At 38.0% G+C, this 16,355-nt stretch overlaps 2 protein-coding genes across 2 annotated transcripts; one reads left to right on the forward strand and one right to left on the reverse strand.

Annotated features, from left to right (window-relative positions):
* Positions 1–6,947: 6,947 nt before the first annotated feature.
* On the reverse strand, positions 6,948–9,887 carry MELLADRAFT_62382 (uncharacterized protein; the record flags this gene model as incomplete). The annotated part of the gene is made up of 6 exons (XM_007409050.1): positions 6,948–7,109; positions 7,238–7,398; positions 7,784–8,974; positions 9,057–9,106; positions 9,185–9,213; positions 9,402–9,887. 6 exons carry the CDS (start codon positions 9,885–9,887, stop codon positions 6,948–6,950), a joined length of 2,079 nt encoding a protein of 692 aa, XP_007409112.1.
* A 1,194-nt stretch (positions 9,888–11,081) lies between these two features.
* On the forward strand, positions 11,082–13,688 carry MELLADRAFT_116200 (family 37 glycoside hydrolase; the record flags this gene model as incomplete). Its single annotated transcript, XM_007408882.1, has 5 exons — positions 11,082–11,571; positions 11,658–11,745; positions 11,836–12,187; positions 12,268–13,068; positions 13,161–13,688. 5 exons carry the CDS (start codon positions 11,111–11,113, stop codon positions 13,448–13,450), a joined length of 1,992 nt encoding a protein of 663 aa, XP_007408944.1.
* Between the last annotated feature and the right edge of the window lie 2,667 nt (positions 13,689–16,355).

The following is a 16,355-nucleotide window of genomic DNA, read 5'->3' on the forward strand; positions in this document are numbered from 1 at the left end:
GGCTGAAGAACGTGTCATGATATTCTTATATATCGTCGGCAACTCTGGAACTAATCGAACCGCTGGAGAACAATTCCAACGCTCCGGAGCAACCATCAGCAAGTATTTCCAGGAGGTTCTCAATGCAATTGTATCTTTACAAGGTATCTACATTGTTCAACCCACCGCCAACGACATATGTCCGAAACAAATTAGGAACAACCCTTGGATGTTCCCATACTTTGAGAAATGTGTGGGTGCCATTGATGGCACCCATATCCCATGCATCGTACCTCCGGATCGTCAACCGGCACATCGAAACTGTCAACCGCGAGAGGTTCTGCGGAGCAGAACCTCCAACGAGTAGACAAGCCAACTACAAAAAACATATAAAAAATATATACATCTAAAAAACATAAATAAAACTACACCTCTAACACTCGAGTTTCAAGAGTGCAGTAAGAAAGAAAACGATAAAATAAAAAATGATGATTTCATCAAAGAACAAGTAACTAGTTCTTCATTAAAACCCTTAACAATAGTAACCGAAACAGATATTTAGAAATATTAGGAACTGAACCAGAAGAATACAAATGAGGTACCTAGTTATAACTAGGGTAATGATTATCACAGACTGCTAAGGGTCTGTTCCCTGTAACCAGTCCAAAAGGACCCTAGTTGTAATCAAAATATCATTACGAAAGAAATGAGAGAATCAAAACAACCAAGTATATAAACCAACGACCGGTCCTGAGAAGAAGGAACGGTATCTTATCATCTTACAAATAAATATTCAATTCGAATTAAATCCGTTCTACGAAAAACCTTACCTTTTTTACCAAGAACACTTTTTTTTACTTCTCTCGCTCGAAACTATCAATTAGATCTTTAGAAAACTTCTTAACCAGATTTCTTTATATTCTACTTTGGTTATCGACCAAAACTCCCCTTTTCCTCTTTATCTCTTCTATAACTGGTCGAATAAGCACGTCACAGATCATTTAGGTAGTTCTAATTGACTGGCGCTCTTATCTCCATCTTCCTTTTGATAAAGCAACTTTATCAAACCCACCGCTGAAGCGAGCCTGATACATAACCACGCTCCGCGTGTTCATTTCAGAAGATTTATATAGTAAGTGTACTATATATCTAACTGGCAGCAGTAATCTCATCCCGCACCAAAGACTGATCTAGTTAACACCTATATCTTACCCGTTTAGAAACATAACTCACCAAGAATCTAAAGCTTTCATAGAAGATTACTAGGACATTCACCTAGGAATCAACATAAAGACTTTTGTGAGTAATAAATTCAACCTTATCTTCAAAAACTTATCCAGCATTTGTTGACTTAGGCTGACAGAAACCGCAAAGGAGACTTAAGCCAAAATGTATTGGCAGGCTGCTCCTTCAACATGCTATTTACGTTTGTATACGCGGGTTTGGAAGGCTCTTACGCCGATGCTCGAGTGCTACATCAAGCACTTGAGGAGGGTAGATTCATTGTACCAGAAGGTACGTTTGTTTTTTACTGTTAGATTCATTTGATCAGCTTGCTGATTTGTTCCCTTACCTCCAGATCGCTTCTATGTAGCTGATGCTGGGTATGCGAACGTTCCGGGCTTTCTCACTCCCTTTCGATCGGTACGATACCATCTTAAGGAGTGGAAGAACTCCGGATTGACACCACGGACTCCTAAAGAGTTATACAACCATCGCCATTCTTCTCTTCGAATTGTCATCGAAAGGATCTTTGGCGTCTCAAAGATGAGATTTCCAATACTCGCCACAATGCCATCTTATTCTTACAAGACTCAAGTAAAGATAGTGGTTGCTTGTTGTGTCTTACATAACTTAATCAAAATTGAGTCGGGAGAAGATGAATTTTATGAAGAATACGCGATAAAAGAACGATTAGAATCAAGACTTGCACGTGATGATGAGCCAGATTGGACTGAACCTACCATCCGACAACGTAATGAAGCCAATGAACAGCGTGACAGGCTTGCTCAACAGATGTTTGATAACTACATGAATGCGCCTGCAGCTCGTCGACACATTTAAAAGCTCTTATTTGATTGTGGTTCAAAAGCTCTTATTTTCATTCAAACGTTGTTAAACTCTCTCTGTTTTATCTCAAGGTGTATCAATTTGAGGGTTTAAGAAATTATCTGCATTAATCAAAAGTGTAATACTATTATCTGCATTACTTATGTACCATTTGCAACTATAATATATGTTTTGTTTTGTATAAAAATATTTATAATGGATAAAGATTGATTGATTGATACAAACAATGAATGTAAAAAGAAAATAAGGGATGAAGATAATCTGATACATCAATTGCTTTGATAATAAACCCTATTCATAGTCCTGTAAAACCTCTGCCCCTTCTTTCAACCAGTTCCAGCGGTGATTTTCGTGCATGTGACAGAAAAAAGATGCTGTATCGTCATCTTTGAGTTTACTGGCGACTTTGTTGATGTGACATGGCTTGAGCTCGGTCGCAAATTCTGCATTGAAGATCCTCATAGCTTCTTCTCGTTTGGGATGTTGCTCTAGTTTGATTTTGGCTATGCTGATCTTATCGCTTTTGTTCTTCTCTGAAAACTCAATAGCTCGATCCATTGCATTGGCTACAAGCTTCGGGCCGGTCGTGCGTGATCGTACTGATGCTGAACCTCCTTGGATTGGACTTCGCTTACTGCGCACAAACTTCAACTCAGGGGTTTCGTCCTCGTCCTCTTCAACAGGCTTCCCAGCAAGCTTTGCTCGAGTACCCTATACATGTATCAAAAGTAAATATAAAGTACAAAAAGTACAAGTCAGTATGATATTGAATACACTATATGGTAACTTACTTTGCCCTTCATCCTTTTTAAAGGAGGTGGAAGTTGATCTTCGGATTCGGGATTTGAATCAGAATGTTTGTAGCCTTCAGAAGATTTTCCACTTGACTCGTGATCTAAGGAAAATGTAAATGAGATCATCGGATTGAGCTGATGATAATGAAGCAAATAAAACTACCTTCATCGTTGTCATCATGACCTGCATTAGTGGGTGGAGGGGTAGGTGCAACTTGTTGTTTCACTACACAAAATGTCATCTTTACCGGGCGGTAAAGAAAACTACTGACATAGAAAAGTCCTGAGGCAACAGGAAGAGAGCTAAAAATCTGAAAAAATATGCACCTTGTTCCTAGATGTTGGGGCGTCATGACGAGTATTTTTTTGTATTTTACACACATATTGGTTAATGTACTAACAATAAAGGCTGAGAATCATCAAAAACCCACCTGTAACAATACCTGAAATTTGGCCCTTGACTTTGAAGACAGGATTTTGGAATCTTCAAACATCAATAACTTTTGCATTTCTGAATCAAATCACTCGATTTGAAGTGCATTAAAAAGGTGAGCCTTTCCTCTACATTTTTCATTGAGACATCACATCTGTAGCTGGTCTAAAAAAGATCCTACAGAGCTATTCATGCAGAACTGTTTGAACATATGTAGAGTGTTTAAATGACTAGATAGCACCTTACTAACATTATGAAGTGTGAAGGAGAATAGTTTAGCTTTTGAATGAACCAAAAATTGAGTTATTTGGAGCAGAATTGCAAAAGTTATTGAAGTTTTTAGACCACAAAATATTGTCTTCATACTCATGACCCAAATTTCAGGTATTGTTACATGTGAGTTTTTGTTGATTTTCAGCGTTTATTGTTAGTACATCAACCAAGATCTGCGTGTAAAATACAAAAAAATACTCATCATGACGCCCCAACATCTAGGAACAAGGTGCATATTTTTTCAGATTTTTAGCTCTCTTCCTGTTCCCTCAGGACTTTTCTATGTCAGTAGTTTTCTTTACCGCCCGGTAAAGATGACATTTGGTGTAGTGTTTCTTTCTCTGTGTCCCAAAACCTTCTTCTCCATTGGCTCGATTTTTTTTCTCGGGCATAATTTGTGATACTGCTAGATACTGTGGAAACCCGGCGTTCTTGATAGGAATCGCGTCGCTGTTTCCAGACTTAAGTTTAATAGTAAGCGAATAAGGTTGAAAGTAAAAAACGATAAAAGATAATAAAAGAAAAGTTTTACCTTCTTAATCCATTCATCCCACCAGTCCTTTGTAGCTTTAACTGTTCCAGTGGTGTCATCAGTTCCCGGAGCACCTGAGGAGTCTTTGATCTTGTCGAAAGCCTTGCATGTTGTCTTGAGCTGAGTTGGAGATTGTACATACATAGCAAAGTTGAATTGAGATCGTGTGAGGAAGAACAAAGAAGAAGGAAGAAATAAGAAGGAAGAAAACAAACCTTTTGAATATGATTTTTAAATCGAGTTAATTTGTGATTCGTTTTGAATTTCGTGTTGTAGTTCTTGCGCACTATCTTCCAGGCGTCCGACTTGATGCCGCCGTCGTTTCCTTTACCAAGCTCAAGTTGTTTTGAGTATTCTTCAATGAAATAAAGGGACTCTCGTAGAGTTCATGCGCCACCAGTGCTTTCATCAGCTTCTTCTTTCTTCTTATCTTGCTTCTTCTTTTCATTCATTTTTTTTTGATTTTTTTTTGATTTAACGTCGGGTTTTTTTGATTTTGATGCCTTGAGGGTTGATTCATCTTCACTGGTGGCTGAATTCTCGGCATTGCTAGACATCTTGATATTGAAGAGTTTTTGTTCGATTATGTAGAAAGGTGATGATGAGGAGTGATCGGCAAAGAGGTGAAGGGTTTGGTGGAGTGTATGGAATAATCTGTATGGTGTTATACAGAAAAGTATGGTTTTAAAAGGTTTTGTACGGTGGACGTGGACTTGTCCATTTTCATCGAAAAAATAAAATGCGATTTCTATGATGAGAATTAGCTAAAAGCTCAAAATTCGCATAAAAATCGATTTTTTTAAGCATTCTACGATTTATAGAATGTGTGAAATTAAGAAAACGAACGCATTCTGTAGAATGCGATTTTTGAACTTCACAAAAAGCGATTTCTGCTCAGAAATCGCTTAAGTGAACGCGCTCTCAGAGTCACTGTGGATGTGTGTCATGTGCACTCTGTGACTTTGATTAACACATTCCTCAGATATTTGAATGTGACTTGATGTGTGCCCCAGTTTCAGAGTTGCTAAAGGTGTGATACAGTTGGTTGAAAAGATCAAATTTGTCTTAGAACTATGGAAAAAGTCAGTCACAAGCTTCTTCAGGAGCTCAAAAGTCATATTTTCAGATGACTACCCTTTATAGAGGTGTACCAGGCATACCAGGGTCATGTCCACACCAGTTACATTCGGATTTATGACATCAGCCTTAGGGAGTAGGCAGAATCTCAACCTGAGAACTAAATCCTTGTACAGCTGTCCCAACAATTGTTATTTTTTTAAAAAAATTGTCTCCCATGCACAACTCGTAGTTTTGGTTTTGCTGAGTTTGCCTTTCACAGATTCAAGCAATATGGGAGGACAAGGATCCTTGAATTCCATTGAGATCAGTTTCACATTTTTCACGTCTATTACAAATATTACATTTCCAAATATGATTTCCACATATTTTGATGTCATGAATTTCTTGCATTGCCTGCCACCATAGTAATAAACCATAAGATATTTTTCTTAGTTGTATCAAAGCCACGACACATGTGTGCAAGGGGCTGGGAGGGCATCTTCTGAACAGCTAGGCTCTCTGTGTGGCACCGGCAGGGTGTAACAGTGGGTAAGAGGGAAAAATACAATTTGAACAAGAAAATAAGATAGGAAATTTACTTGGTTTTATTGCTAAATTTGAATTATTAAAGCTTCATCATCTCTAAAATGTCTAGCCCAACACAGCATATCTGTGAATTCTGAGTATTTGAAGACTTCACTATACTTCAAAAAAGGGTTGTCAGTACTTGAGCTCCTTCAACTGGAAAAAGAGCCATAAGCACTTCACTAACATATGAGCTATAAAAACTTTGGATGAAAGTTGATGATACTTATCATTGATCTTTAAAGATTCACTTTTGAAAATCTATTGACAATTGCCATCATAACACAGTTTTGACAATTAATTCAAAGACTTGGTGAAAATACCAAATAGTAAGAAACTAATTTGATAAAGAAGGAATATATGTAAGTGGATTCAATCCGTTAACCAAATCTTCTAAAAGGGACCAATACAATACCTAAAGATATCAGATTGGTATCTTGAAACATGGTTGACATTGAACTTAATCAATAACACAATCATATGATAATTAGTGGCAGATGAGCCTACCTAATCACAATCCAAATAGACCACATAGCTTTGACTGCAATTTCCAATGGTCATACAAAAGGCTATAAAAACATGTCCCTCAATGAGCTGATCACATGTAGTGTAGCTTGGTTCCAAAGAAACCTCACCAAAGATATAAATCTCAGTTCCACTTCACCCATTTTCCCTTGAGTCAAAAGAGTCACCAAACTGTCCTTAATAGTCTCTTGAAATATAATATGTGATTTTCCTATTATAATGCGTAATTTTCCCTTTATGGGTGCAATTGTACCTATGTACTTTCCAACCAATAGCTTAGATTTTGAAATGATGTTCATTTAATTCAAGAACCTTTCTATGTATGTACCTAAAAGCTACGTAGACCTCTTTGGTCATTGCTCAGTTCTTGCAAACCAAAATTGGCAAGGTCTTTTTGGTCTTTGGGTGCATGCTACTCTAGATTTCACATCTAAGATATTTACAAGCAGGCTTAAAGACTGAGCATCTCACATCTGTTAACTTACAGTAGGCCTTGGAGTCTTTTTTCTTCAAAATATCATCAATGGCTTGTGGTTTGTCCACATTCAACTCAAACATGGTCCTTATTTCAGGTTAAGAAACAAAAGCAGAGATCCCATGTAACCAGAAGGATGCTTTTTCAGGCTAAAGAATCAAGTGATGACTTGCACTTGGCTCCTAAAAATTAGCCACCCTGACAAGGGTGATACCATCAAAACTAAGCAGTGGGATTAACTGTTGCAATATGTACGCCAGGATTATGAACCAATGTTGTGAGCTTCAAGTTGCCCCCAGAAAATGTGCTCCTCTTGAGAAAATGGTATAGGTAATCCCCGTATACATGTGGGACATCTGACATTCCCACCTTCAGATAAGAAGACTACAGCCTGCATTTGTATGTTCAATTACAACCCAGAAGGATAAGAAACATTTGAGGAAAAAAGTCCCTATCAGTAATTTATCATGATAGCTGATCTTGGAAGTGAGTTCACAGATCCATCAACTTACATTTATACATTGTTCATGAAACACATGAGGTCTCTGACATCCTAATTTGATAACTCTTTGCCCCTGCAGGTATCCACTTAGACATATGTTGCACTTTTCAGAGCTTTCAATCTCATTTCCAAGGAACACACTTGATATGAATTTGCAATGACCACTTTGCTCTACAATTATAGAAGGAAAAACTTGGTCAGTCATTTGATAGACATTGTAAGATGACCACACAATCAGTGTTCTAGTGGCCTTTCAAGTTTGTTTCAGCTGGATCTTTGCCAATTGTGGATCAACAAAATCCAAGTAGATGTGTGAGAGTGCCTATAGGGAATCACTTCTATCATGAATTGTGGGGTGTGGACTGGAAATCCAGATTTGTGCCCAGTTTCCCAACTTGGAATTTTTGGATGTAGTTTTTGGCTTGTATGGTTTCCCATTTCCCCAGTAAAGCCAAAAATTCCAATGGGAAACTAGGCACAAACCCGGGCATCTACTTTGTATCCCACAAATACAGCAAGGTTGTGATGTGAAGTACATCAATGAATAAGTTCTTACCATCTTTTGGGACCTGAGTATTCAGATATTCTTTGATTCCTTTGATATACACACTTGCTTTGTACATCATTTCAATGAAAAAGTCTTGATCTTCATGATACTTTTTCACTTTTGTATCGTCTAAGCCATAGAGGTCTCCTTTATTTGATGCAAGTGCAGTGTCTTGGATATTCAATATATGTAGGCAATGTTCAACATAAGATGAATCTAGTGAGTCCCAGCCTACATCTATAAAGGGTAAGAGGAGACTCATGATGTAAGGGTCCTTGTCTTCTTTCTCAGAGTATCTTTTAACATGGTGTTGCAATTCAGCTTGAGACTTGAATTTCTGATGAATTTTTCTGAACGGTTCATTGCTTGATAACCTTGATTTGATAAGTGGCACGGTGATTGGATAGAATTTCTCAAGGTATTTCAATATATGATCTAAACATTGGATTTCTTCATGTGGGGCATTGTCAAGAACCATGTGATCCATACATTGTGATGCCAGCAACTTGGCTATCTCAGGCTTGTCTAAAGAGCTTGTTTGAAGTAATGTGTTGTGGATATTCAGAATGGCAGTTGTTTGAAGGCTTCTTTCAGCCTTGTGAAGGTAGTTTCTGATGTTCATAATCAGCTGGACTCGCCCCAGAGGTTCTGTGATTCTAAACGGCTCGGAATTTGGGTGCAACGTCTCCAGATATTGCAATATATCATACAAACATTCCACATCCTCATCCGGGTTGTTGATGTCCATGTGTTGCAAACTTTCCAATACCAATGACCTGACAATCACTACATCATCCATAGACTTTGTTTGAAGTAACTTATTGTATTTCGTCTTAATTGCATGTGTCTGAGGGTTTCTGTCAGAGTCCTGAAGGTAATTTCTGATCTTCTTGATCAGCTGGACTTGCTTCAGACCTTCTGTGATGGCAAACTTTGTGGTGACCGGATAAAACAACTCTAGATGTTGCATTATCCGGGAATAACATTCAATCTCTCCATCTGGTGTATTTTCAAGAAACGTGTGATGAACAGATTGTGAAGCCAATGACTCGATAATCCCTGCTTTGGTCAAGGACCTATTTTGAAGTAATTTGTCGTGTATTTTTATCAATTCAGGTGTTTGGAGGTTTCTTTCAATCTTCAAAAGATAATTTTTGATGGTCACAATGAGCTCAACTCGCTTGAGAGCTTCAGTAACAGCTGAAATCATTTCCATCGTATCAGCTCCTCGCATCTTGATGGGACACACAAGATGCAAATAAAAGTATGGTACGGCTCTCACCTTCATCCACAGGGAAAATTTGTATCTTCCCATTCATCACCCCCTTCACTCTGGGTTCATAGCGAAGTCCTGAAAATAAAATTAACACTAGCAAATCCCTTCCAGAACAATAATCATACGTCACATACCTTTCAACAGAAAGAGTTCCAATCCTCCTCTACAAACACCACCAGTATTTGGATCTTCTCTGAGTGGTTTTGGCATTCCTTTTTCCAAGAACCATCGAATGAAGTTAAGGACACTCAGAGTCCAAAGTCTTTCATACAAGTCTAGATCTTCCCTTTGAAGAAATTTGAGAGCATCGAGAAAAATCTTTTTAAGGTGCGGATTGCTCGTGTCTGGAACCCCTCCACGAGCTTCTATCATCACGTTCTCCAATTCTATGCCCATGGAACTGATACTGGAAGGGTATCTTTTGGCACTGTCGCAAAGGTTTGGAATCTCATTTAATCCCCTCCATAGAGCAATTGCTTGAGTTGCCAGGTCACGGATTTTTGTAAGAAGCGATCTCGAATTATCAGTTTTATATTCAAATCCTTCATTCAATGGCACAATGTTTTCCAATTCCTTGATTTTTTCTCGCATAGGCTCTGTGCAGCAGTAATAATGAGATGTCACGTCATTTGTCCCCACGTTGTCTAAATCCAATTCTGTTCGAGGTGGGGGTGTCAGACGAGTTGAGTGGTGTATTTGATTGCGTTGTGCTACTTGATGTCCAACCAAATCATCATCTTCAATTACCCCTCCAATCCGCCTTTCTGTTGGAGTAAACACACAAAGACTGAATGAAATCATAAGGTACCATCCCCATGATAACATTACCTTGTTCATACTGATTTGATGAGTGATTGAGAAAAAATGGGTTTTTGACTGACGTCTTTAATAAGGAATAAAGGACGGTTGAGTTATCTAATTGAGTGTTTGAATGGGTTGAAGTGAATGATTATTATTTCAAAGCAAGACCTCTGAGGTTTTAGACTCTCGACTCTTTTTTCGCCCTTACTTTGTTTGAATCTGCAACCTGAACCGCGCAGTTGATCGACTTGGCAGACTTTGCTTCACAAGGTTGGCAAAGGTGCAATTCAATCAAGCTTCAAAGTTCTTTCGTTTGTATTATCAGGCAAGTTGTTGTACAATGACTTTTGTCTGCGGCGCAAGCCGTCGTTGCAAAACTGAGCACACTAACTTAACACAAGTGCCAAATTTTCGCAGGAACCTTGAGACGGGAACCTTTGCAAGCTCGGTGCCCTGGAGAAGGATCTCCCGCAGTTTGAAGGTGTCAAGCTGAGCCTGACCTGTTTGAAGATCTAGATTGATCTTTGATTCTGTTAAACAAACCACACTCTACATCAAACTTAACTATGCCCTTTGAGGCTTCACCAGCTTGTCCAAGGATCGAGTCCTCCTATGTACTTTTTCCAAGTTTTCCGCTCCCTTACTCCACAAAAAAGTTCCAGAAACTCGACATATTGTACTCTATATCTTTCTAAATACTTTGGTACCTCATATATTGGTTCAAGTTGCAAGGATTTATTTGGGTTTGTGATGTAAAATTGGTATTTTATGGCCAAGTGACGAACGCGCTCGTGAGGGGCTCGCATTCAGGATTTTCAATATGAGAGCGTGCAGCTTGGTTTACTTTTCATTTATATACGAGTGAGACTATGTACATACTTTGAATTTGATTTCCTCTTCACATTGTAAAATACTTCTCGCCCAAGAATTGCAATGTCAGCTCTTCCCCCAGTCCTTCAACACCATGGATAGTCACATACCAATTTGGACCAGTTTATATCTCCTTATCTGTATCTCAATTTGTGCGCTTTCAAAAATTTCATAAAGGATTTGTTATGTGAATGCAGCCGTCCCTTATTGAAGTTGATGAAAATTAAATTAAAATTAAAACATTAAGAAAAAATACATTAAAAATTAATACATTTGTGTGGAATTCAAGTTCGAATTCCAATTTTCTTGCACCTCATGTGTCCTGTTGTACCTTCAACCTCAACTTCGACTACAACTTCAGCACAAGCACAATAAGAACCAAGAACACGATGAGATTAACATTACCAATCCCATTCAAACTATCTTCCTCATCACTATCATCACCCACTTCAACAATATCAACCACAACATCAATAATAGAACTACAACAACACATCATCAATTCCAACAAACCTATGAACCAATTAACCAAATTATTTAAAGAAATCTCAATCAAATGGTCATCTTTGACTAGATCTAATTTAAAAGTTATAGATCAAATCTTAGATCCCAAAATGAAATCTAAATCTTTGAAATTGTTTGTGAATACTAAATTGAAAGGTGATATAACTTTAGATTTGGTTAGGGATGAATTGATTAGATTGAATCCGATTGGGGAACTGGATGGAGTGGAAGTTTTAGAATTACCTGAGGATGTCAATCGAGAATTGTTTGATCAACATCAACATGGTAGTCTTTATTTACCGTATAGTTTTGTGGTACCTGGTGGTGTGTTTCAAGAGATGTATGCGTGAGTGCTTGATTTTGATTGGCTTTGTCTTCTCACTTCATTATAGATCGATATGTTATTGATGAGATGTGTTCTTTTTTTTACAGGTGGGATTCATTCTTTATCGTTCTTGGTTTGATTAGAGATAAAGAGATCAGGTTAGCCAAGAATATGTTAGACAATTATATTTATCAAGTTGAGTCTTTTACAATTTGTTTCTTTTTCTTATAAATCGATTCAAGATACCAAAAGATACCAACAGTGATCCATTTTGAATGAATTTAGATTGAACATTATGGAATGATCTTAAATGGAAACCGAACCTACTATCTAAACCGATCACAACTCCCCTTCATAACTCAATTAATCAAACTAATCTATCCAACGATCCCTACTAAACATTCTCAAAGTTGGTTAAGAAGAGCCATTAAAGCAAGCGAAAAGTATCATGAATATTGGACTACTGGAAATCATTTGGTACAAGAAACTGGACTTTCTAGGTTCTTTGATTCTTCTCCTGATGGTACTTCTCCTCCTGAAATCGTTCATGAGGTTGATAGAAGAGATGGGAAAACTGCTCATGAGAGAGTTAGGAAGTTTTTCAGGGATCATCATCAAGCTGGTATACCTGATTATGGTATGTCTCTCTCTCTTTATAATTGCTGAGTATAGTCGAACTTACATGCGGTTTGGTATTGCCTTGGATTGGATTAATAGATATTTTACAATATTACGATCCAATAAATGATAAACTAACCGAGAAATATATGAATAATGATAGAGCAATGAGAGAATCCGGATTTGATACTTCATCTAGATTTGGTATGTTTAATGCCAAAGTTTTAGACTTTAATCCGATCTGTTTAAATTCTTTATTGGTTCAAATGGAATTTGAAATCCATGAACTATATCAATTATTACATGAAAATCTGTTAAAGTCATTAAAACCAAATCATACTGAAGTAACTGAAGAAGATATAAATCAAATGAATTTAAAAAAATCGATGAAAAAAACGGAAAAAAAATCTAAACTTTGGAAATTCAAATCGATTGAAAGAATTAAATTAATTCGAAAATTTAATTGGGATTCAGATGATGGAATGTTTTATGATTACGATTATGTAAAAGGAGAAAGAAGAAAATATTTATTTGGTACTTGTTTTTTACCACTCTGGTGTGGATTTGCAAGTAAACTTGAGAGTGAATTAGTCGTCAAACATGCATTGAAAGGATTAGAAGCAGAAGGTGGCTTGTTAGTATCTAATGTTGATGTTGGTGATCAATGGGATTCTCCTTATGGTTGGGCTCCTTTACAATTATTTGGAGTTGAAGGAATGAAGAAATATGGGTTTGAAGAAGAAGCTGAAAGGGTTGCTTTGAAGTTCAATTCTATGGTACTTAAAACTTGGATTAGAACTGGAGAGTTATGGGAAAAGTATGATGTTAAGAAGTGTAATGAGATTGTTGATTTAAAGTTTGGGTATGCTACTAACGAAGTTGGATTTGGTTGGACTAATGGTTTGTCAATTCGAATCCTATTTTCTCTTTTTTGGTTCATCATAAGATTATAGATACTGATAATATGATTTGAAATTTTGACGTTTCTTTAGCTGTTTTTACTAGGTTTTATGATTTACTATCAAATGAAGGTAAAAAGAAATTATCAGAAATCAATGAAGATATCCAACAAGCAGAGATTAAAGAAACAATTGAAGAAACTCAAGTAGAAAAAGTAAAAGATGAGAATGAAATTTTAGGAAATTTAATTGGAAGAATCAATGAATTAGATCCAAATCGAAGAGAAGAACTAATGAAGAAATTATCTATTAATGAGGTTTCATTGAAGACTAATTTGGATTCTGATGAAGATTGGATTGAAGTTGGTAGAGAAAATGTTTGAAATTTGGACTTTTCTAAGTATCGGATTGTTTGGTTTTCGGTCGTTGTTTTTGGTATTGAGGATCAGTAACATTGAGTGTATTTGCAAATCTTGAAATACCTTTGTTTGGTTAATTTGTTGTCTTGTAACACAATGAAGTATTTTTCAACGTCTTGTATTCTTTATTGATGGTTTTTGTTGTTGTACTAATTAATCTCATCTTTTTAGAGCAATTTTTATTGATATTATTTGACTATTTATCAGGAATTCATTGGTTTAAGTCTGGAGGTATCATGTAGATTCGATTCACTTGATTGAGCTTTTCTGGGGTAGTGTACAGTAGAGAAGAGCAAATAACATTGGGTTTGAATATTGTATGATTCTGAGAAATATGAGTTGCTTTTTTCAATCCAAAGTGAAGACTAATTTTTGTAGATGAAGAAATGTGGAGATCAAATTGAATCTTGATCCTTTCTTTTTGTAAAAACCAAATAGATAATCAAGGCAAATTCGATTCTAGTAGTTGAAAACTCAAAGTTGAAGAATGAAAAGTTGGATTTCTTATTAAAAGGAATGTGTTTTAACTTCATTTTCTCTTATCACTAGAACTCCATGATGACTCAAGGGATTAAAACTGCAAGCCTTGAATATCAAGTGTGTGTGTTTCCTGGTATGTATGCAATACCGCAATCGCTCCGCGCTTTTTTTCGATTGCGGAGCGGTTTCAGGCTGCGCGATGGCCCCGCCACATGTAGCGGGGCCTGCGCTCCGCACCTTGACGTTGGGAAAAACCCATAGCGGAGTGAGCGCTCCGCACTGGGCCGGGGCCAGGGCTTCTCCGCTATATTGCGGAGAAATACCCTGTACCCAGAGCTACCAGATTGGTGTACGATGTACACCAGTACCCCACCGACTTATCCCTTTGGCGTCTCAACTTCAGTACCATCCCATGAACCATTCAATTGAATCCCACCATTCGACATTCAGTTCCAACCAGAATCAATTACAATCGCTAGCCCCAGCAACTCGATGTTTTTTGCAAGGCTCACCTGTGGTTCAGGTAACCAAGCTACATTTATAAGGTGAGTCAAGTGAACCCCGTTTGTCAATTTCCTTCCGAGATAAATCTAACAATCTCCTCTTTTGATATTTTTTGAATAACTTTTTTAAAGTTATATTACTAGCTCCATGGTATCCTCCAAAAGCTCATCGCAGTCGTCACTTCAGGTTCCGGGTAAAGATTCCACTGTACCTTCATCCAGTCGAACCCTGCGTCCACCAAGCCCTATTCGCCCGCAACCGGGTTTTGTGATTACCCCAAAAGACTCGCGTTCCGCCGTTGTTTCATCACTGACACCTCGAGTCGAATCGACCAATACCGAGGTTCAAGTTGTTGGAAGTGCATCACCTCGACCTGCAGATACTGTGAACAAGAAGTTGAAGGATCATGGACCAGCAACAGCGAAACCGAAGGCACTAGCAAAGCCTAAAGCAAAGCCAAGTGTGAAAGGCAAAGTAAGTTTGTGAAATGATCAGTATGTTTAAGAACTAAACATACCAATCAAGTGTATCTAACTCTTTTCTGCTTATTTTCCTAGTCTCGTTCTTCAACTAGTAAGCGCGCCAGGTCGCCGTCTGGAAGTTCGACAGGATCCTCGCCCCGAAAAGGCAAGAAAGCCAATTCTAATGTAAGCTAATCATTTCTTTCCATCATTCGTTTATTTGTATGACTAAAGTCTTTTTGTTTGTCAAACTTAGGCGTTTGAGATTCCTGATGGCGCCGACCTAGATCAAGATTCCGACATCGAGTTTGTTGGTTCCAATGAGCCTGGTTACAACATGACTCGATCAAGCAATGTTGCACAGCTTCTTGAGTACTACGGCCCAGCTGATGTAAGTTTTTCGTCTTCATCATCTCAGCTATTCCTCTTTTTACATGATTATCACTAACTTGAAGGTTGACTTCACTACTTACCACGTGTAGGGCCTCAAACACCAGTGTCTATGGTGTAAAGGTTACTATCTACGCGGAGATCAATCTTATGGGGGCTTGTGGGGACACCGCGACGGCAAGTTGGGACGACCATCTTGCAAGCAACGACACAAAGCCATCGCGGCCGGGGTGATTCTTCCACCTAGCTACGAAGATTTACAAAAACAAAATAAATCAAACCCCAAAGGAACGTTGACTGGCTATCTCAGTGGACCCACTTTCACACCCGATCTCTTGAATATGATATTGGTCATATGGATAGTTCGGCACGCGCTTCCCTGGGCTCGTTTTGAAGACTTACCGCTTCGTGGAGCTTTTTATGTTGTCAATCGAGGTGCTGTGATTAGATCAAGAACCTGGGCAGCCCAGCAGTCGGTCAAGCTATTTGCAGCTTTGCATGACAAAGCCATTAACATGGTCAAAGTGAGTTCCACTTTCTTTACTCGCATTTCAACTACTCCCCTTTCTATCTTCTTTTCTATCATACCTTATTCTGATTACGTACTAACCACATCTAACTTCAAATACACTTAGAACAATACAGGTAAATTCTGTTTAATCCATGATGTCTGGACAACTAAAGGAAATCGGTATGCTTTTGTTGGAGCAACTGCCAATTATATCGATGACAATTGGGAATACCGCTCTACACATCTCACCCTCAAGATGGTCGCGTGGCGTCAATTTGGAGCCCTCTTAGCCCGACCAATAGGGCAGTTCTTGATTCGCCATGGATTACATAAAAAGATATGTACCTTTCACGTTCTTATATTTTCTAGTTGACCTGTTTACCTTTATTCATGTTTACTTATTATACATGGTTTCCTTATTACATGCTTGCTCAGTCAACAGACAGTGGCGGTAACAATGTGCCGATGGCTGCTGAACTTTCGTCAATGTTTTCAAGCGCATTCGGGTTCCCCAAGTGGGCAG

This window comes from Melampsora larici-populina, assembly GCF_000204055.1.
Source record: "Melampsora larici-populina 98AG31 unplaced genomic scaffold MELLAscaffold_14, whole genome shotgun sequence".
Classification (NCBI taxonomy): domain Eukaryota; kingdom Fungi; phylum Basidiomycota; class Pucciniomycetes; order Pucciniales; family Melampsoraceae; genus Melampsora; species Melampsora laricis-populina.